Source organism: Drosophila ananassae, chromosome 2R (assembly GCF_017639315.1).
Source record: "Drosophila ananassae strain 14024-0371.13 chromosome 2R, ASM1763931v2, whole genome shotgun sequence".
Lineage (NCBI taxonomy): Eukaryota > Metazoa > Arthropoda > Insecta > Diptera > Drosophilidae > Drosophila > Drosophila ananassae.
Genome location: NC_057928.1, coordinates 21516925 through 21540911, shown reverse-complemented (window position 1 = coordinate 21540911; position 23987 = coordinate 21516925). Strand labels below are relative to the sequence as shown.

At 38.8% G+C, this 23987-nt stretch overlaps 1 protein-coding gene across 1 annotated transcript; it reads right to left on the bottom strand.

The window, feature by feature from the left end:
- Positions 1-13433: 13433 nt before the first annotated feature.
- LOC6507190 (AF4/FMR2 family member lilli) lies at positions 13434-20081 on the bottom strand. The gene is made up of 3 exons (XM_001956481.4): positions 18641-20081; positions 16205-16276; positions 13434-15192 (listed from the first exon to the last, which is right to left on the bottom strand). The coding sequence occupies exons 1-3, from the start codon at positions 19418-19420 to the stop codon at positions 14332-14334; spliced, it is 1713 nt and encodes a 570-aa protein (XP_001956517.1). The 5' UTR covers positions 19421-20081; the 3' UTR covers positions 13434-14331.
- Positions 20082-23987: the final 3906 nt, after the last annotated feature.

Below are 23987 nucleotides of genomic sequence, written 5' to 3'. Positions count from 1 at the left end.
TTGGCATGCAAAGCGCATGTAGGGCCCACCTTTAGACGGCGAATCACCAGACACGATGCCAGAGCTCTGGCCCATACAATACTGTCGAGAATAATAGCAATGGAATAAATAATATATTGATTTATTATAAACTTGTTTGTCTACTATCTCTTCTTTAAAACTCTCTTCTTTTTGTGACAAAATATATCATAATAATACTACTTTTCTTATCCCCCAAAAAAATTTGCACACATTTTTGGAGCATGTCCACTGTCGAGAATGTAAACAGAGCTCAATTCAAAAGCCAAGTGCGATTTGTAGAGCTCTTCTAATACCCATTGACGTTCGAATTCACGTTTCCGTAACTAGTTCACTGAAAAACAAAATTTCCAGCTCTGTCTGGATCCTCTTATCAAGCCATGGGCTCTTATCAATGGAACTACTTGAGACCACTAACCGATTATATTTATACTCTTATCACTGCTCGATTCCTCATGGTCGGAGGCTTTTTTGTTCCAGACTTTCCGTCTTCTACGAAAATTTTTGTTTACGACCAAAATGCAAAATTTTGGTCAACAAAGTTCTCAGTTAGTGATTGATAGGCGTGGAATTTGGTCGGCCGAGTATCTCAAAAATAGGATTTCCTTTGAATACCAGTCATTGGAGAGACTTAGAAAACAAGACACTCGATACTCGGCCATTAAATCAATCAGGAGAACCAATGTCAGAAATAGAATAGAAATAATCGGAAGATAATCAGACGGAAATGTTGTGATCAGTGATCACACTCACAGATCGATCAGTGGGAAGCCAGAGAAATGCAATGGATGGGGGAAAAGATTTCACTTCCATGCTAATAAAATAATAAAATAATAGTATAAAAAGTATGAGGTGTTTGTGGGATAAGCTAACAGACTAAAAACCAAAAAAAAACTAACAAATAAAAAGATACAATGGTGAGGGCGGCAAGCGGATAAGATCAAAAACTGGAAAGATAATATTAGAGGCCTACAAAGTACACACAAGGATAAGACAAGAGAAGAAAAGAGTTTTTTTGAGGGGGTCTTCAGAAAAACAAACACTGGGATAAGTCGCATGGGCTCGAACAAAGAAAATAATTGAAAACCAAAGATAAACAAAAGTAAAAATGAAAGCAATTAACGTAAATTAAAGAGCCGAAAAAAATCTAGGAAAATTTTAATGATATTCCCCGCCACAAAGTCAATAAAAGAAATAACCAGACTATATGATCAGGTGCTTGTAAAGTTGTTAACACTTCACTTTGCTATAAATAGAATAGATCCTTCAAGGCCAGACGTTTTATTTCTATTATATCTGATTGCAAAGATAGAAGAACTGATATAGAAATTACCTATTTAGTCTCGGGCGATAGCGGCTGTCCAATTTGCTTTTACTTCAGACTACACCCTGATAGCCATATTTGGCGAAAAATGTTGACAACACCACAACTTGGCTGGGATAAGATAAGCCAAGGCCAGAATCATAGTTAAAGATTTTTTGTTGTTTATTTTCTTTTTTTTGCAAAATTTCTGTCTAACTTTGGGACTGACTGATGTCATAACCGCAAAAGGGGGACATTTGCAAACTCCAGTTTTCTAGCAAAAATGGGGTGGCCCAGACCCAGGTTCATAATTCTCGGCTCATTGCCAAAGCGCTCTTAACCCCGAAACGCCTCAAATGTCAACTTCTTAACCTTCCCGGCCGGCTTCTTGTTGCCATAACTCTCTTACATAACTAATTTGCAAGCCACGTTGACACCGACGCCATATAAAAATGTCTTATGTAGTTAGTCTCGCCTCGTCTCCCCATTTTTTGCGTTTACTCGAGAGTACTGTGTCTTTTCACTTTTTTTTTATATTTTTTTTATTTGTTTTTTTGTCGTTTTTGCCCACTGTTTGCTGATTTGTTTTTTATGATTGCTCTGCGACAGAGAAGGCGGCGTTGCTGTTGCTGTTGCTGCTGCAGCTCTGTTGCTGTTGTTGCAGTTGCAGTGTTACATGAAAATGACCTACAAATAAATTAAGCTTTCAGCTGGTTAATGCCCATTTTGCATACCCTATAATATTGCAAAAAATAAATCAAAAGAAACCTAGAAATAAAATATTATTAAAAATCTTAAAAACTAGAAAACTTATTGAAAGCGTTCTTTTTTCCTTCGCCACTAGACCGCTTGAACTTCTTTGCAAAAAGAGTATTCATAGTTCCTTATATCCTTGCCTTTAAAGAAAATAACATTTTTTAATTTCTTTGTTTATTCGCTGCTTACTCAGTTATTTAATTACATTTACTTGTTGCAACCCAACAAAGGGCAGTTGTATGAGTAACTCGATCCTATCCTCATCCTTCTCCCTTAAAACCTCACTTTTATCCTCACTCTTGCTATATATATATAAAAAAAAAGTAAACCAAGCGGACATCAGGAAAAAGGCAAGGGAGCACAACAATTTGCATTATTAATTTAATTGGAAAACTTGTTAAATAAAATATTTAAATTTCGCTGCAGCCTCGGGGCAAGCTCAGTGTTCGTCTCAGCTCAGCTCAGCTATGCTTTTTCTGCAGCTTCGTGTGGCCGCCGTATGGCAAATAATAATATTAATATGAATAAATGCAAATTGAGTTACATATGCGAGAGAGACGTACTAACTTTGTGCTGATTGTGGAGATTGGCGACCACTTGGGACATCTATAGAACATTGTTGCAATTAATATGCTCGTGCAACGCGACTGTGGGCAGTGGATCAATTTATGTGGCACACGAAGCGGCAATCAATTGGGGACTGCCATGGAGCTGGGACTTCAAGGGAAACGGGTTACAGGATTCTATTCGAATCGGCAATTAATGTGCACAAAGATGACATAAAATCTAGCAATCATTTTTGTAAATTAGTAGAGTAATACACTATTGTTTACGCCTTGGGTTGTATTTTGTTGTTTTGATTATTATGGCATTGTGGTCACTGCATAAAAAAAGCAAACAAAATTTCATAATTATTTTAAACTACTTTTTTTTAACTTTAGCTAATTAAAAAAAAAGAAAACAAGTTTTACAACCCCCCACCTAGATAATTTAGCACCCTAAAAAATGTTAACAACTCATTCTTAACTTGAATGATCAATCACACTCTCCCCATTCACCTGTACAGTGTACAGCCTAGTCCAGATACAGATACAGATACCTATACAAATGCAGATGCAGATACAGATACATTGAGTGAATTAACAATTTACGAGCAGCCTCGCCCGATCCAATGGACCCCCAATGAGAATCGATCCCGGCACACGGTCTACTGCTCAATGCCGACTCAGTTTTTTATTGCAATTTTCATTTGTGAGGTGTTGTTGCTTTTTAGATTTTAGCATTTTACGATCGAGACGGCTAGACGTTAGATAGATCCCCATTACGTATACGTAACAAATCGCAATAGAATCGAACTGAAAAACAGGCCCAGCCGGACGAGACGTGTGAATTTCAATAGCGAGCAGCTCGCCCGATAAGTCTTACTACCAATACTATATTTATATAGAATCTGATGATAGTAGAGCCGCCGCCTTGCCGGTTCGTCCAGATGTCGATGGATGGATGGGGTCTGTCTATATGGGGTGCCTTTTGCCTTTGCGTTTGAATGGGGTACGACCAGGTATTCTATATTCTATATTCTATATTGAGATCTCTACTCGTGTCGTGTAAATATTTGCAATTGAGTCTACGTCTACGATTTTTTACTATTTGTTTACAGACGTAATCAATAAAAATTTTTAAATACCCCAACGAACACGGTCTTGTCGCGTCAAAGTGGAGAGAAGTACGGGACGGGACGACGGGAATACTTGAAATGGAAATACAATTATAGAATGCAACTACAGACCCAAACAACAAATTTGAATATTTATGAGTTGTTGTCGTGCCATGCTTAAAGTCGCTCTTTGTTATTGCTTCTGTGTTTTTATTTTTATATTATTTATTTTTGTTTTTTTGGTTTTCATGTTTTGTTATTATTCCAATTTTCGAGCCAGACGCAATTTATAGTTTTTTCGTTTTTTTTTTATTTTAATGCCAAACATTTTTGAGTATGTGGGTGAAGCCTAGAAATCGGATACCCTACTTGGTAGGATCGATTACTAATGGGCTGCAAGTTGATTTTATTTTGGAATGGGTTTGGAATCTAAAATTAAATTAATGATACAATTATTGGAAATAATGATAATGCCCCTCCTTGGGGTAATAACTTTTTTTTTTAAAACTTTAATAAGACTACAAGGTGTGTTAATTGTTATGAATTTATAAGTTTATTAAAAATATATTTATTTATTATTCTCTGAACTATTTTTGGGTAATTGGCCATTAAAATTGTTCAAAAACTTGTCATAAAAACTTAAAATAAACTTTCAGTTAAAACCATTTAAGAATCATAGAGTTTAGAGTTTAGAAAAATGGCCTCATTAAATTCCTTGAAAGTTCTTCTTGAAAAAATCCGTAATATAAATTGAAATAACTTTGTAACCTTTTGAGGCCTAAGGCCCTGGTCCCTTTCACTTGATTTGTTAAGGTTATAGAAGCAATATCTTCAAGTATTTCATGCGAATAAAAAGTTTTCAATTCGTTTTTTAAGCTCCCCTGGTATTTTGATCCCTTATCCTTAGCCCCCACCACCCACTCTCTCCAATTCCCCATTTCTCAGTTCTCCATATGTAATTGAATTTTTGAATATTCTTAAATCCAATTGGGGAAACGGGCAAGAAAAGTGTTTTTTCTGTTTTCCGTTTGTTTGCGTTGCTGTTTGGGGCAAAGGGTACAGAATTTATCAGCTCAACTGAAACCCAAAACGAAACTCAACTTTGATGACTTTTTGTTGTTTATAGTTTTTGTAACTTTTTTTTATTTTTTGTGTTTGTTTGCAACCAAACAGTTTTTTGTTTTTTGCCTGTTTTTTGGGTCTTGCCTTAGAATATTTTTTTTTTTTTATTGGCGCGTTGGAGAGACTGATAGCGAGGGGCAGCGGCTGGGGAGGCAGATACAAAGACGACAACCTGGACGGGCACACCTTGTGCCATTACTTATGGATGTGTTTGTGTGTGTGCACAACTCATAAGCATCGATGTGGCCCAGGTGTGTGTATGTGCGAGAGGAGTGTTTGCTTATCTCGACTGTCCCCTAGAGGGGGCGGGGCGGGTGGAGTGTCGGTGGTGGCACGGCTGTGGGCGGCTGGGCGGTTGCCACGAGCGGAGGCCATATTCTTTATTTGCATAGCAATATTTGTTGCTGCTTCGCCACTCCGCCGACGACTTCTTTTTCTTGTTATTTTTTATGTGTGTTTATTTTTCAGTTTTATGTCGATACGCGAAAACGAGAGCACCGAAAAGTATAAATAAAATCATAAAGAAATACTGGAAGGTGTGTGTGAAAATGGTGCACTTTAAGAAAGTGGGGATTGGGCTTTCAAAAATATTTGAAAAGAGTTCTTGAAGTCTAGCTCTATTTAGAAGAGATGGTATAATAAACAATATATAATTTTAATTTAATTTAAGAAGATCGTGAGAGTGTCTAAGAAGAGCTTATCTTTCTCACATGAAACTCTATAATTTCCTATTTTTAAATCATATTTTTTTGGCTTAAAAATTTTAATATATTTCACCAAATTTTCTTCCAGTGTGCCATATAATTTGGGTGTGTGCCGTGTTTTGGTTCGTATAATAAGTACTATATTCTCCAAACTTGACCTAGACGACGCTCGTCGGCATTATCAACATCGCACGTGTCATGTACGAGAGAAGGGGTGCGGGGTATAGGCTATACCCCCACATATATATTTGTAGATGTAACACCCCGTCTCCCATCAATTGAGCGCCACCTTTTTTTTTTCCTCACCCATACATAATATTTATAGAAATAATCAAAAATTCAACACGAAATCAATAATAAACGTAGAATTTCATGCCTTTTCCTTTATTGCTTCCGCCCCATCTCCTTGCCACACTCTCTCTTACCACTTACCCCACCCCCTCCCTGGCAAAGTCTCTTTCCCCCCGGCGATTGCCGTCCCTTGTCAGCTATTATTTATTGCGTTGAAAAGTTTCATTATCAATTTTTTTTTATTTTCCTTTTTTTTTTACAATTTACATAAGGCATAAGGTCTGGGACGTCGACAGAGCTGGCTTGCAACTTTGTTGCGGCTTCCAGTTTGTCTATATATTTTTGCATATATATATGGGTGTGTATATAGGTATGTATATAATGTCTGTGGTGCTGCAAAGTTGTTCCCGCAGCACCAGCAGCAGCAGAGGCAGCAACAATAGGAACGACAGCAGCAACGCAACCAGCAACAATGACACAAAATGGCAGTGTAAACTTTTTTAGTGATAGCCATAGATATTACCAATGGGCACAGTGGCTGGAAAAGCGGAAAATTATTAAGATAGATATATGTATTATCTTAGAATATTGAATATTAAAAAGAAAATTTAGAAGATAATCTATAATTAACATTAGTTGCAACTTCATGTTACCTGAAAATGTTAAAATTTCTGATGATTTCAGATTCAGGGTTTATCTTTTAAGAAATGTTTAAGGAACTTGAAAGATATTTAATATCTATAAATAAAACAAAATATATAAGTATAAAACTATAGTATTTCATATATAATATTACAATAAAATTTAAAAAAATAACAACCAACAGAAATGTGAAGAAACAAATTATTATTGATACCATTTTGAAGAGTAAAGTTTAGTTCTTTGATATTTTATAGCAAGCCCCATTTATTTAAAATATTTCTTAAACCCAAATTGTTAAATTCCTAATTTAAATAATACCTTAATCGTTTTATACCTTTTAGCCCCCAAAATGCATTTAAGCTTAGTTTTTTAAGCCCACAGTGGCTAAAATAAAAACAAAGTTAGCAGAGCACAGAGCGGAGACCACAAAACTGAGCAGTGGTTTAGGTCCAAAACCGGGGGCTAAGAGGGGGGCCAAATGGAGGTAGTAGTCGAGGGGGCAACAGTCTACAGGGGGGAGGGTCTCAAAAGCAAACAAAACAAATGCCATGAAACATTTTAAAATTCAAATCAACGCGATTTCTGCTGTTTCCTTATTTTATTTTGCACAGTTTTTCGGATACTGGTCGTAGTTTTTGTTTTTATTTCAGCCTCCTGGCCCTGCCTCCTCCCCGGACTGCCCCGCCTTCTCTTCCTTCTTTATTGTTATTATTATTATATTTTTTTTTCTTTAATTTCTGGTCACGTATTTGTTTCGTTTCGTTTCATTTTTGGAAACAATATTGTGTGCCATGACAATAATAAGAGTCGTGGTCGGAACGGAACGGGACGGACTTTGGTTTTGGCTTTGGTTTTGGTCTGGTTTTCGGGCCCTCTCTGGTTCGCTTTTTTCGGGTATGGTGGCTGGAGCTTCGGGGCTGCTTTTGCGGTCGGAGCTGAGTTTCTGTAATTTGAGCCAATTACTGGGTGTGGGGATGCCCATCGGTGCAGGGAGCAGGACGATACAAAGGCGAGGCAAGGTGTTGCAGTGCTTAGAGAGAGAGAATGGAGATGGACGAGAATGGATGTGATCTGGTTGGGGATGTGGGCTGTGGCTCTCGCTCTGGATACGGATGTGGACGAGGACAAAAAACCAAAATTGAAATTTATTTTTGGCCAACACAAACAGGCTCAGTTACTCACATGTTTGGGACACTTGTTTTTTTTGTTTCCAACACTTTGGGCGTTTTATTTCACACGGTTGCGTTTAGATAGATAGGGGTTTCGATAGTTTATAATAAAAAATATAATTGTAAATTAGAAATATAATATGTTTAGTATTCAAATTAATATATAATTTGTTTAAAAAATATTATAGCCTACTTCTCAAACTTATTATATATAGATCCTAAGAAGAGATCTTAGAAGTTAGAATGTAAAATATTGTTTTAAAAAGTAACATTTATTTCAAGTCTAAAGGTAAAAAAAATATATTATTTTATAGAATTAAGTGAAATTTTTGTATAATATCTTTATTTTTCAGTTCATAAAATTTGGTTATTTTAATCTTAAAATTTTAATTCTCCTTAGAAACAATAGAAACAATCTAGTTATATATTTTGATCAATGTTTTTAATTGAAAAATGAACCTGATTTTTTTATTTTCGCCCTAAAAAGTTCTATAAAATTTAAAAAACAATAAACACGATTTAAAAATAAATGAATCTTATCAATTATCCATTAAAATGACACCATTTTTAAGACATTTATAACAAAAGTACGAGGTTATTTTCAATTTTTGGACTTCCTCCATCCAATCTGTCTCTCGGTCTCTGGTTTTATGTTTTTATTTCGTTTGCCGGGGATTCGAGGGCATAAATCGTCGTCCTTCTATTGTGGCCTGCATTCATGCTCCAATACCCTGCCCCCTCCCCCAAAAATGCCTGCCTTCCTGCATGCCCCATACCCCACATACACCCCATATATCCCATCCTTGCCACATTCGGTTGTGTTTGCAAAATGGGAATACGTGATCTTCGCATAATAATTACTCCCTGGCCCCGACTCTCTGGCCTTTTTTTTTATTTGGGCATATAATTCTTAATGGCCATGGCACATTTCTCTGCCATTTCGTGCATTTAATGATTTTTTATTATTTTTGCTTCTTTTTTATATTTTTGGGTAATTTGATTTGACTGTTCTTCATTCGTTATTGTTCACTTTTGTCTCTTTTTTTGTTTTTTTTCCTCCTGACTTTAATAGGTTTTTAATTATTTTTCATATTTTTTTTAAGAGATTTTTTTTTGGTGTTGTTTTTGTTATTAATAACGAAACCAGACAGCTGCGGGAAATGATATGGCAAAAGAGTTGAGTGGAGCCTTTGTTCGGATAGCAACACGAAAATCCGCCAAAAAAAAAATTAATATTTGTCTGGGATCTGGGAAAATGAAGCCAAGTCAAGAAAAAACCAGATTGTAAATTATTTTTACATTAAAAAGAGAGTACAAAAAATCTATATTTAAATGGTGTAATCTTTATGAAAGCATTAAATTATTTTTATTTTTAGATCAATACGAATGTTAACCTTAATCGAATTGAATTGATACAGATTGCCAAACTTGGTCGCTCTTTTCCAGTTTTTTTTTTCAATTTTTTATTGACATTTTTCAGCAAATGGTTTTTTGATTGCTTGTCGTTACAAATGAACTACATTCCGGAAAAAACATACGACTTTTTTATGATAGTTGAATCATTATTAAATACTCAATAAATATTTTATGTTATGGATATGACAATTTTTAATTAATATGAATCAATAAACTATGTACTATATATAAAACGGGTAATTAATCATAAATAATAACCAATTTTCTGGGTGAAAAACAGACATAAATTTTTCAAATAGTTTTAGCATGTTTTTGTGTCATGTTGAAGATTTTTGCTTAGCCCACAAATTAGTTAAAAGTCATTTGGTTGAATGGAAGCTTATAAATTACGTTAGATCGGAAATTGAATGCTGAGGAAATTTTAAAGACGTCAGCATTTTTTGGTAATAAATTGCATTTTGCCCAACACTCTTATACCGATTCTTATACCCCCCACCCATTTTGCCCATTTCGAAAATAGATTTATTTATGAATGTATCTAGATCGATGGACAGATAGAAGAGACACAGAACCTGAATCATTTTTCCACCTGCGTCTTCTTGTTTACCTGGTGGGCTAGTTTTCAGTCCACCTCCTCCTTGGGCCACCCTCGCCCCCTGATTGGTGTCCCATTAGGGCAACAAATTAGCTCTTGGCCAGTTCTGATGGCCATTCCAGGGTTCCGGCTTGGTTATTTACGAGCATAAGATGCAATCCCCGGGCAGATCGAACAGCATTTGTGCATTTTGTTTTGCCATAAATCATAAGGCCAGTGCATGCCCTACTTCTATTCTATCTTTTAAGGAAATAAACACTGAGAGAAAGTAGATTCCAAGGCAAGAATTTCATGCATATACATATTATAAGAAAAACATGCCATAAAAGGTTTAGTAGACATCGTAGGCATTGAAGATCTTTGTAGTTATGCTGCCTTATAACTGAATATATTTATTTCTTATTCCTCTATTTTTTTTTTCAGTGTACTACGCAGTAAGCTGCCTCACTTTCTGCTGGCGGCAAAGGCTTTTGCCTAATTGATTTACAACACTTTCCAACCTTACTCAATGCTCGAGTGACAAATGCAGGGTTCTGGTTCTGGCTCTGGCTTCTCTTATTATTATAACTATTATCTTTATCTCTAGACAGCAGGGGGATATATATATATATGTATATGTATATGGACAAAACATATACTATAGATATATTCTTAGAGGCAGTGCGCACAATGGAGCGTTGGAAAATGGGGTTGGGGCGGATGGTTGGGGTTGTTCGGGGACTTGCTCAATGCTCGATTGCGCGACAATCGCAATGGGACCATAATATATATATACGAGTATATATATATGTATGTTTCGCAGCTTATCATTCGGTATATATATGCATTATTGAGTGTGTATGTGTGCCGACTCCCTGGGGTCGCATTGGAGCGTGAGCATTTTGCAAAAATAATTTATGGCAAACTGTTGATTGCTGACATGGGGCCCCCAGAGCACCAGCAGCAGCACCAGCAACACCAGCAACAGCAACAACATTACGAGCAACACCAGCTACAACAACAACAAAGACCAACAGCAACAAGACAATAACAGAATTATTAACAGATGTAGTAAAGCAGGAAGATAAGAGTTGGTTTGAAAACGAAAAAAGAACAGAAAACAAAAATATTAACAGCAGAAATAGAAGGAGAAAAAAATCAGCAACACTATCAGGAACAACAGCAACATCAAGCTAAAACAACAGGAGCAAGAGCAATAGAAGCAACACCAGCAGCTATTATGGCCAACATCGACAGCAACTACCAGCCTATGGGCTATTTGGCTTGAAAGGCCCAAAGCCAATATACTCGGGCCAGGAAAGAGAAAATGCCAGCAACATTAACAAAGAAAAAAAAACAGCACGAAGCGGGCAACAAAGGCAACACCAGCAGTATTTGTAAATAACAGTATTGCCAGTGCAACAACAGCAACAAAAACCATGAAGAAAACAACAAATTTGAAGCCCAAGTTGTTGTCCAAGTTTGGCATTAGTTAGGGTACTGAGAAAAATTAAAATATATATTATGTATAGTGATAGGGAGTTATAGGGAGAAGTATCTTGAGGAAAGTATCTTTAAATCAGACATTGTTTAGTGTTAAGAAAATTTCTTATCAGTAAAGACTCTATCGTATCCCATCATAACCTATCACATCATAAATAGTATCATATCCTATCATATCCCGTCATATCCCATCATATCCTGTCATAATCTATCATATCCTATCAATTAATATCTTATCCCATCATATCCTGTAATATCATATCATATTATGTACTTTAATATAAAATATTATATTATATTATATAAAATCTTATTAAAAATTAAACCCTCTTAAACTCGCATCTTTGTTTTCAGTGCAGCTGTCAGATCCATTTAGAGTTTAGTTCGCGACTAGAATTTATCATTAGTTTACTTGGTGTAGTTGTGCCCATATTATGTATGTATGATTATATATACTATATAGATTAACAATTGTAATCGCCGCTACTGTTGTTGCTGTTTCTGTTGCTGTTTCTGTTGATTTTGCCAAGCGAATCGAAACGAAACTCAGCGAACAAAACAAAAAAAAGCTTGGCGGCAACAACGACAACCGTCAACATGGGTGTTGATGTGTTTTCAAAAACATTGCGTCACTTCCAGATGGCAACCACCATGCCAATTTTTTTCCATTTTCTTTATATTTTTTTTTTGGCTAAGCCCCCCTTTATTCGGACCACCCCTCCCCGTGGCAGCTCGACGCCACTGCCAAGCAGAAAACAGAGACCCACTGGCAGACGATCGAATGGCCGGCGTACGTTGGATTCGTAGAAAAACTGGGCGAATTCTACGAAACTGAACTTGGGGGATGTCGACCGTCGACGTCTATATCTCAAAAACAAATATCGGGTCTGTATATCACTCTTGATGTACACATATATGCTATGCACCGAGTTTGTGTACACGAACATGATTGATATTTGCTTGCCATGATTACTCGTAGTTGCAGATAAAATTGTAGACAAGATACGCGCACTCTTTGTGGAACACGAAGTATACAAGTTTTTCTTTGATAATAATTTAGTTTTTTTTTTCAAAAAATTTAAAGGCTTTAAAAGTCTTGAAAATAAGCAAGAGTAAGAGTTGCAGAAATATCTATGCCACATCCGCAGAAAGAACCTTTGGAATGAGCTATAATTGGATGAAGCTTAATCTGCACTTTCAGACAAATGGGCGACAGTTCTAAGAGCTGCAGGGGAATAAGAGTTGCTTTCCTCTAGTAACCAGAAGAAGATTACTTCCCCCAGATGATACCCAATGACCTTAAATAACCTATTTACAAACGCTGTCTCATTTAGTTATTTATTTGCGTACTGGACTAAAGTCAAATACAAATATTTGTGCTGGGCTTAGGCTTTTCTTTGATCAGCTAAAAGCCGTGGGTGGTGGTTTGCTTTTCTTCTTTCTTTCGAGACTGGAAACCTACGTCAATGCGCCGGGTGGATCAATGGGATTAGATTCACTACTATTGTAGTGCTCCATTTATCAATTTTTAACACTTTATCATCACAGTATTCGAACAAACAGTGATTGTTTGGCTTGTGAAGGAACTTATTTATCGCAGTGTTGTACTGTTGACTCGGCAAATAAATATAATGTACAATTATAAAGTAAATAGGGCATTTAATATATTGATTTTGTTCAGTTGGGATTACCACACACCTATTTCTGTAACACATTTTAGCAGAACTTAAATGTTGTTAATAGCGAGTGCAAATTTGTTTTGAATTGATTATTCAATTTGCGTCAGAGTTACTCGAGTCACAAAAAAATAAATATGTATAATTATTTTGATTCAAAGATCGAGAGCCGTAACTATAGCCCTAGAATCCCAAGGGTTTATAGCCCAAAAGCGTAAACAAATCGCCTAAAAAGAGTGAAATTTGCTTAGGCCGTGCCATAAAAGATAAATGAATTATTATCGCTTTTTTGTATACTCTTCGAATTGTTTATTTAGCAATTAATGATTGCCTAGTTCTTTGATACAGTTGAGAGCGTTTGTGATTTATGGTCGAGACCCTCGACTCGACTACGTGAATACATCCAGTATGAATATGAATAATCACATCGAAGGCGAAACAACGAACCGCATTGTTCTGGGCCCCATCGAGTTGGAACAATTGGGCAATACCGTGCCACACACAATCGGGCTTACTTAATAAGGATTTCAGTCACTTTGAGGCGTAATAAGTGGCATTACGATTCTATGTCCCATTCAAAAAAAAAAAAAAAACCCACACACTTGATCATTTTCAAAATGAAATTCAACATTTCTGCATTTTTATTTGGAGCAATCAGCAGCTCGATCAAATTAATTATGCATAACAAAAATTAAGATTTGCACATTTCATGTTTCATTATTCTCTCACTATTTTTAACATATTTTATATTGGTTTTTTTAGACTATTTACACGATAAGGATTATGCATATGAATTTCATTACATATGCGATAAAAAAGTTAATTAAATTTACATGTTGTTACGGCTTCATTTATTTGCATTACAATTAGATTGGTTTCTTTTTTTTTTTTTTAATATTTATATGTATATTTCTTGTTGGTATTTATGCATAAGATAACAAGGCTTAATTGACTAAAAAAATAAAGGCACCTGAGTTCAAAGTGTTATTGCCAAAATGTAAAAATATACTAAATAAAACGAAAATCAAAAATATATATATATAGTATGTATAACGTTGGTGAAATCAAAAAAACGATAATAAAAATTAGTTTACATACGTATATGTATATGGGTAAACGTATCATGTATAATTAATTCAATTTAATTAATGGTATGTTTGTTTCGACCCTTCGGCTTCAAAATGTTGCACTCCTTTTCGATTTGTTGACTGACTTCTTGGCTCCACTCTCACTGATATCGTTTCATATATATATTATTATTATTATTATTTTTTTTTGTATAAAGATATAAAGTACTTATATGGTCTTTGTCCCTGAATGAAATGCTTCCCTCCCCCCGCGAAGGCTTAGAATTGTTGGCTCTGGTTCCTCGGCCCATTGTTGCTTTGCTGACTAGTGCGTTCTTCTTGGTGTCTCTCACTTATGTTATGTTTTGGCTAGTAGTACCTCCTAACCTGGCTAATTTCCCTATATATTTCTGTTTTTTCTTAGTTTTAGTTACTATTGCATCTTGTAGAGCTGCGGTGGCTCCTTGGTGGCCGGTATCCCGTGATCGTACTTTCCCAGCTCGGCCTCGTACAGCAGATTGTTGATCAAGTGCTTCACCACAATCTTCGACTTGGACGTCTTCAGCTTGCGGATGGTGATGGCCACGTACTCCCCGAATACGCCGTACTCGTCCACATGATTGGCACTCAGGCCGCCGCCCCCGTTGAGTGGCTTTGGGGGTGTGGTGCCGCTGTTGCAAGTACTGGACACTGCAATTGCATCCAGAGATGTGGGGCTGGTGGTGTTGCTACTATTGTTGTTGGTGGTGGTATTGTTGTTGTTGTTATTATTATTGGTAGTGCCTGACGTTGTCGACGTTGAGAGATCACGATCACGATCACGTTTTTGTGCCATGTTACTGGAATGTTGTTGTTGCTGTTGCTGTTGCTGCAGTTGCAACGGCTGCTGATGCTGATGCTGGTGGTTGTGGTTGTGGTTATGAGTGTGGTTGCTATGGTGGTTCTGCCCCTGCCCCTGCCCACCGTTGCAATGGCTAATGCTCAGGCTGTGGCTGTGGCTGTGGTTGAAGTGCTGCTGGAGCGCCTGAAATGCGAGCTGGCTGTGGTTCATCTGCTGCCCGGTGGATCCGCCCACTGCCGGTATGCCTCCCGCCTTGATCGGCGTCAATGTCAGGGCGCCCACAACGTGTTCCATGCCACCACCACCAGCAGCACCACCCCCACTGCCTTCGTCCATCGGCAGCGCCTTGCGTTTGCGGTGGTTGTAGGTCAGATCCGTCGGCTTGTAGTAATTTATGGGCGACGGCGTGCACGTCCGCCGCTCCAGCATCCCCAGATCCGATTCGTGTTCGATCTGATGCGTTTTTGGAATAAAATAAAATGAAAAACGGAGAAAATATAAAATGGGCTAAAGATACAATAAATTAAGCAAGTATGTGGTTTGAAAGAAAAAAACATATATCCGGCTTGAGGAAAAAAAAAAAGAAACTGACTGACTGCCTGCCCTTAATTATTTTTCTCACTTAATTTTTTTTGTTAAACATTTTTGATAAAGGATGAGGCGTTCTTCCGTTGCCCTTCGTGAAAGATCTGCTAAGCATTTCATCAGCTCGGTGTTTTGTTTATTTTCCGCAAAGATGGGCCCGTCAAGAAATACCGGAACCTGTTTTGATTTCAAATTTATAATCGCGATGATACATTTATAGTACAAACGACTGACGAAATCATCGACCTGTTATTTCATCAACTATTTACTCGAAGCGCATCGTAGTCTTGTGTCTATATTAGTATACAAACAATCGAATCTATGGTGTCTCGAGTCTAGACTCTAGACCCTACACTCGGAAAGTGTCTTGATAAGCCATTGCATCCCCTTCTGTGTCTTGAAATATAATTTAATTTTTGTGATTCCAAATTCAAAGTGATTCACTAGCTTTCGGGGCTTATCTGGGGGAGATATACGGATGTATTATATCTCCCTTGGCAACAGCACTGACCTTCAGTAATTATAAACTCGCGATGGTCAATGTTCAGGTTTATGACGTCTACGACTGGGGTGATTAGATTCGTCATCGAATCGAGTTAGTTACAATAAAAAAATGCACTTTGTGGCCTTATCAAATAAATTAAATTATCAACCGGAAATCTTATCTCACTATTGGTTCAGAGTGTGTAACTAAAAGACTGAAATTTACATTTATTTTAAGTTTAATTAATAAAAAAAAACATAATTAAACCCAAAAAAATACCCCCAAATTATTATTAAAGCCTTCAAATGTTTAATTATCTAAAAAAAAGAGAAAAAAAAAACACTTCAACCTGTCAAATCAATTAAAAAGCTATAACAATCAACGGCAGGTACTTACAATTTCTGTTTTCACATCTTCGGCGCTGATATTGCAGTAATTTTCGCCATCCAAATCGGAAGAGGAACGTGTCTGCGAAATATCGAACAAAAAAATATAAAATTAGCAGCAGACCGCAGCCGTAAAAAATAACAACAATTATGCCAGACAAATAATAAAAAAAAAACCTACAAATAATAATAGTGGACAGACGAAAAAAAAAAGCGAGAAACGCGAAAGAAATAGAAAACAAATTAGAATAATAATAAAAAAAAATAAAAATACTCAAGAACAGACAGCAGTAGAGGGTTTCGAGCCGCTGGCGATTAAATTAGTCACGATGGGGCAAGGTGGGGCGTGGGGTCAGGGGCTCGAGAGGCGGGAGGCGGTAGGCGGGAGGCGGTTGGGGAGCAGCAGCCAAGTCAACACCAAAGTGGACCAACGGGTGGACAGAACCGCAGACAGACGCGAGACAACAAAATATAATGTATGAAATATTCTTAAACGAATATGAAATGCTCTAAAAAATATATACATTTTTTTTAAATCTAATTTTTCGTTAAAATTAAATAAAGATTATCAATTAGCGAAATAAAGTTTAAAAAGCGATCAAATCCGTTACTTAGCGCCAAGACAAGCCGCTCCAAGCAAAGCTCCAGGGGAAAGCTCTCACACCCCGCGCCCAGCTGGTGAACTTGCCCGATTTCTGGACGAGCTTCTGCTTCTGCCCATAACGCTCGTACTCTTTTTTGTGGGGAGAGAATCAAATGGAAACCGAATGAGCGAACGAAACGAAGCAGCAATAACAAAACGCAATCCAGCAACTTGCTATATTGGAGCTGCTATTGCTGTTGCTGGTAGTGTTTCGGGGGCGGTCAAGCCGCTTGCGGGATGAGGGGCGGGCAGAGTGGACAGTGGGAGGGGAGTGGCCTAGGGGCAGGGTCGGTGCAAAACGTGGGGCTGCTGCTGCTGCTGCTGCCGATTTCTACGGCTGATGCAACAACACACATGTGTATGCATTATAGACATTTATATGTTATGGCTGTTGGAGCGTACATATATTAAACGCTCGCAGCAGAAGCGGCAGCGCAAATCAAAGCCAGTTGACACACACACATTGGCACACTAACACCAATACTGGCTTATCAAGCGCAACGCAATAGCATTAGCTAGTAGTAGGCACAGTGGGTTGGAAACTATGAGATTTCATCTTGATCTGTCATTAAAAACTTATAAAATTTTATATTCATATTTTAATGGTGTATTATGATTTATTTTTATATTTAAATTTTTTTTTTATTGTTTATAACTTTTTTTTTCATTTTCTTTAACAAAAAACAACTTGTAAGGCAGAAAATACAAATTTTGAAAAGTGTTGCCTACATAAGGGAGATATTGCGTATACGACCTGTATGCCCAGCCTATCTGCTTTAAAATAACTATTTGAAACAATTTTTTATACATCTTAGCTTTACTTACAATTGTTAGTAAAAGTTATACCCATCTTCTCTTCATTATTAAAATTGCGGGTGAAAAATATTACTCATACGACATGTGGGCCCATTGTTCCAACCTGCCAGCTTTAAAAATTTTAACTTAATTTAATATATTTTAAATGTATTAAGCATTTTATTGAAAGTTACAAAAAGTTACAAAAAAAAGTTGTCAAAAAAAATTTCAAAAAATGTTGCCTACATTTCAGAACCATTGTATAACATATTACTCATACGCATGTAGGCTCAGCTATCTGCTTTAAAATTTTCTAACTCATAACTTTTCTGTTTTTTTGTAGATTTGCTTTATTAATTATTAAAAAATAAAAGAAATTATCTAGTTTTTTGAATTCCTCTTTACCTAAGCAGGTGTGAAAATATTACGTATACGCCACCTAAGCCATTAACATAAAATTTATTAAAAAAATAAATTATTAAAAACTCAATAATAAAATTATGTTCTGAAGAAGATAAAAGTACTTTGTAATCTTGGAAGAATAAATGTTTTGGAAAAAATTACGAATACGTGATAAAAAAGAAAAATTAAGTATACGCCTTATATGACAATTACGTAAGAACTACTCTTGTTGAAACTTTTTCTTTTTTTTTGAAGAAACTTCTAGTCTTAAAAGCCTAAACTAGAAGAAACCTACAAAAAAGCAGCTTCTAATCCCCATTCGCCCCACTGTGCGCCACCAGTTGCACCGCTGCTGCTGCTGGTGGTGCTGCTGCTGACGAACCGCTAGACAGCGGCGACGGCGACAGCAGCGCGTGTGCTGCCTGCTGCCGCAAAACAAGTCAAACCACTCACTAACACTCCTGCAGCCGGGCATGCAAAGCTCCACAAAAATGAGAAAAAAAAGGCGAAGAAAACAGAGACAACAAAAACAAAAACACACACAGACAGTCGCATGCAAAATATGTAAAGTCAAATGGGCGGTTTCGGGGCCTCTCGGGGTCTTACCACAGCCGCTGAGGAGGATTCGGGTAGAGTACCAGCTCCAGGTGCCTCCTCGAGATCGCCAGCCTCCATGTCCATGTCGCGGTCGGTGTCGGCGGTGTCCGCTTCTCGCTCCCGCTCCCGATCCCTGGCATTGGCGGCAGCAGCGGCAGCTGCCACAGCCGCCACTGTAGCGGCAAAGCGGGCGGCCAGCTCCTCGTGCTGCTGCTCCACTTTGTGCTGCCCGCTGCTGTCCACCTTCAGTTGCTCCAGATCCAGGCTGTGCATCAAAGCCAGCTTCTCGTCGGGCTCCGTTTCCTGGTCGTTGTCCCGGTCAGGGGTCACCTGATCGCGCTCTCCGTCCAGGATGAATCGTATCGCCTCGTAGGCGAACCACATGGGCTGGTAGTGGACGCCCCGGTTGCGTCCGCTCAGCACCTTGCCGTGCTCCCGATGGAAGGAGCTGCGCAGCGACTTGATCTTGGAGCGGATCGAACGGATCTCGGTGCCGTATTTGGAGCTGAGGAGCTTGAGGGCCTCGTACTTGGTCTGCTTGATGTGGTAGCCCTTGGTGTTGGGATCCCAGAGGACGCGCTGCCGGCGATAGTCCTCGATGAAGCTCAGGATCGTGGCACGGGACCATTCGATGCGGTCTGCTGGCGTTGCTGCAGTTGGTGGGGATGACGTCGGCAGCGGCAGAGGCAGGGGCAGCGACGCAACAGAGGCAACATCTGAGGCAATCAACGCTATGGCATTGGAGTTGGCATCGAGCTTGAACTGCGCTGCGGCTGCGCTGCTGGACATGCTGGTGGTGAAAGTTTCCCAGGGATGGGGGAAGAGAGGCGGTGGTGGTGGTGGTGGTGCTGGCGGTTTTTAGTGGGTGGTGCTGCCAGTGATGGTGGTATGGTGGTGGTGGTGGTGGTGGTAGGAGGAAAGAGAGAGAGGGAGGCCGCAGGCTGAAAAGCGAACGCAACGCAACGGCAACGCGACGAAAAAAGCGTCCACAACACGTTGCTTTTGACTTTCGACTGGCGGTTGGCGGCAGAGGCGAGCGTTGGGTTGTGGCAGCAGCGGCAAGTGCGACGGCGGCGGCAGCGGCGGCTACGGCAGCTACGGCCAGCTCAGCTGCACTTTGTGCGAGAGAGAGAGGTGGAGAGCGCCAGTGCTAGTGAGCGTCCAAAATCAACGTAAAGGTGTGCGGCTCGCTCCTCTCTCACACCCGCTCTTCTCTTTTTTGTTGTTGTTGTTGTTTTTTTATTTGTCTCGATGGTGTGAGTGCTGCAGCAGGCGGGCTTTTATTTCTGTTGATTTTGTTTTTTTTTTTTTTCGCTTTTTTCGCGACCTGTTGTTGCTCGTCTGATAATGGCAGCCTTTGTTGTTGCTGCTGCCGCTGGTGGTGTTGTTGTTGTTTCTATCAGCTGTTTTATTGCATGTTGCTGTTGCTGTTGTTGTTGTTGCCACTCGGCTGTTGTTGAAATTATTGTTATTGTTATTCTTGCTGTTTTTTTTGTTGGTTGTTGTTGTAATTGGTTGTGGTAAGCTTGTTGTTGTTGTTGTTGTTTGTTGTTATTGGAGTTGGTGTTGCTCTTGAAGTGATTGCAACTTTTGTTGTTGTTGTTATTGCTATTGTGGCTACTACTAGAGCTGATGTTGCTGCTGCTGCTGTTGCTGTTGCTGCTGCTGCTGCTGATGTTGCTGCTGCTCACTCGTGGCTTTTTTTTTTTTTGTCGCCACTTCGTCGACGCTCGTTCGTCGCTCGTCGTTCGCTGTTGAAATCACGATTTGTACTAATTTCACATATTTAAACTGTGTGTGGCATGCGCGCTGCTCCAAACGGGCCGGTTGTTGTTATTATTGTTGTTGTTGTTGTTGTTGTTGTTGCTGCTGCTGTTGGCCGTAAGTTCGTCACTTGCTTCTGCTCCCCCGCCACCACTCAGCAGCAGCACACCTTTTCGATTTGCTCGTGTCGCGAGTTGCGATCGTTGCTGCTGCTGCTGCCGCTGTTGCTGTCGTCAACAGCCAACAGCCACACGTTGCACAGTGGGCCCGATCGGTGTGCGCATGTGGCAGCGGTTGCCAACATCATCGCCGGCCATGAGATGCTGGAGGCACACAAGCAACCTCACACACCAACATCTGGGCCCAGCCTATTTATAAATATAGATGGCACAGTGTGGCCCTTACAGTTGCCTTGTTGCAAGTAGCTGTTTATAGCTTAGCTATTTCATTTCCCTTAAATAAATAAAATAATTAATTTAAGTCTTAATCTAACATGAAATACTAGCTTAGGCTAAAATGGCTTCCTAACACTCGTAGCTCTCGTATCGCCGCACACCTGTCCCTTATCACTCGCCCCACTGTGCTTTGGCAGCTAAAGCTGTAAATATTGTTGCCGCCGCCGCTGTCGCTGCCTGGTCCTCTCATTCTTCCGCCCCTCCCCAGCCCACCCCGCTCTACAACGCCTACAAGCTCTCGCACTTCTCTCATCAGCACGGCTGAGAAGTTGTTATCGTTGCCACTGTAGTTGTTGTTGTTGGACCAAGCAAAAAAAAAAAAAACAGACAAAAAAAAAATAATAATAAACCAAAAACAAATACAGAAAGCTCAAAAAAAAAAAAAAACACGGTAACAAATTTAGCGAGTCAGCAAAATAACAGAAAAAAGAATCGAAAAAGGAATTGCATTTCACGGCGAATTTGAACGCTTTTGGGTATATGCCTTGCTGTTGTTCTTTTTCGTAATACCCTAATATAGTGCATTCCGAATTCTCTGGGAAGATACATAGCAATGCCAGGCATTTAAATGCACTATCCATTAATGGTTCTAACCAAAATCAGTTAAGGTAATAAAACAAACTAAGTTGGCTTAGAAAAATTCAAAAATTTCTCTTAATTTGGACAAATTTTTTCAAAAGAGTACTCGAAAGTTCGATCTTTTTTCTCGCTACAGGGCTAGGAGAGTGGAGAGTGTGTGGGAGGGACAGGTATAGAGTGCTGTTTCTCACGTAGGCAGCATTTTTGTATTCTTAACCTGCTCCTCAACATTTCTCTAAGTGCATCTGTGGCATTGCGTGTCCTAAGCCACGTGCGAATTAAGTTCTCCGAAAATTCCCCGAATTTCGATGTCATACTTAACACTCATATGGAGCGACCTGAGCGGACTCATATGGAGCGGTCTTATCAGTTTTGCATTTCCCCCTTGCACAATCGCTCCTTCTCTGTCTGGTCACCTTGCGCTCCCGCTCTTTCCAGATCCACAGCTGTTTTGCATTGCGGAAGCTTTCGCTTCTTCGACTTGTGCTTCTTCTTTAAGTGCCCACCTTAACGGCTCATTATCAAGCTGCGTCGCTGTCGCAGTTGGCGTCGCAGGCGACGTCGACAATGGCAGAGACGTGTTTGCCGCACCTACGATAACGGCAATAAGCTGACATTTTCATGCACCGAGTGGGGAGATCGGCTTGGAGGACTTACAGTTACACCCTACCTAAAAGTGTTGGAAAAGCCTAAAAATAACGAAAATGAAAATACATAGTTGCTCAACACTGGATTTTGTTTCATTTTGTTGCATGTAATAATAGGTTGGATCATCAAATTAATCGAATTTCCTTGGGCCATGGACGTGCCTTTAATTGACCATTTCAATAGCGTGTGCTAGCACCCAATTACTCCGATTGCAGCGTGACTATAGCACATTATAAACTGCCCAAAATTGACTGCGACTGCGTCAGGGCAAACGACTGAACGTCAGCGTTGTGGCGCAAAGCTTTTTGCATTCAATTCTCGCTCCAGGTTGACAAATTGACGTTCAAAGTTGTTTGCGCAGCATTTCAGTTGCAGTTTCGGTTACGTTGCCTTTATGTTACCTCCTCCCGTAGCCCCCACGTCCGCCCCACAACCGCAATGCCCACTCTTTTTGGCCAACACTCTCCGTTATCCGTCCGCTGCTCTCCCGTTCAGGTTCCTTATTACGTTATGATTCTCCACGGCACTCTCCTCCTCTCCGTTAACTTAAAATGTAAGTGCGATTGAGTGGACGATAGACCACAGTGGTATGCGAAAGTCTGAAGACGGAAGGATTCTATTTTTATAAAAAATATATAAATGTATATTTCTTGAAATGTTTATAAATAATATCTACATTGTAGTTCAGTAGTTCTTAGAGTTTTTAATAATTTTTTTATGTTTAAGTATAGAAACTACAGTGGTATGAGAAAGTCTGAAGACGGAAGGATTCTATTTATATAAAAAAATAAAATATATATTTTCAAATGTTTACAAGTAATACATACATTATAGTTTTAAATAATTTTTGTATTTTTTTAATATTTGAAATTCTTGTATAGAAAGTCTAAAGACGGAAGGACTATACATTTTCATAAAAAATATATTGAAGATGTAAATGAAAGAATAATAGTTAAGTAGTTCTTATAGTTTTTAATAATTTGTTTATATTTTAGTATAAAAACTGCAGTGGGATAAGAAAGTCTAAAGACGGATGAATATATCTAAGGAAAAATATATATTGAAAAGTAAATAAAGAATACTGTTTATAGTTCAGTAGTTTTTAGAGTTTTTACTATTTTTTATCTTGAAGTGTGAAAACATTTTAGCATCACTGTTGCCTAGGAAATATATAAATTGCATTTGCTGTTCCTGTTGCCGTTGTCGTTATTGTTGTTGCCATTTCAGTTTGTCATTGCCATCTAAAATGCATTGAGCTGTCACATTAGAGCAGCAACTCGATACGTTAGTCCCCAACACCCGTAACGTAAGCCCCTCCATCTTCCACTCTCCTTCATTACAGGAGCTCAGCATTTTACTTTATAGTTTTTTTTATACTTTTTTTTATGTTTTTCTTCTTCTTATTTTTATCAATCAACTTTGAAGGTGTTACTGCAGTGGAAGTTTGTTGATGTTGCTGGTGAGACTGATATTATTGCTACTACCGATGTTGTTGTTGGTAGTGGTGTTGCAGCTACCGTTTGTCGTAGCGTTGCGTGCACTTTGGCGCAAAATGGCTGTTGACGTTGGCTATATGGAATACTTATAAGTAAAAATACATATTTTTATTCAATTTCCAACATCACGCCGGGACGTCGCCACTTTGCCATTGTCTTTTGTTATTTTTGCAATTGCCCTGGCAGTGGATCCACCCACCCAACATCTACCATCCACCTCTTCATGCCCCATGCCTCGTGCCCCCTTGTTACCTAAAGCTCCCCTGTTTATCTGATGATGTTTTTGCTCCCCACTTTTTTTTTACATTTTTTTTTTTTTAATTATGCAGCTCACAATGGTTTTCCTTCCATTTTTGCACCTCTTCCCCGGGGGCAACTGCTTGAATGCTCGACTGTTTAGCCTGTCGGATTAGC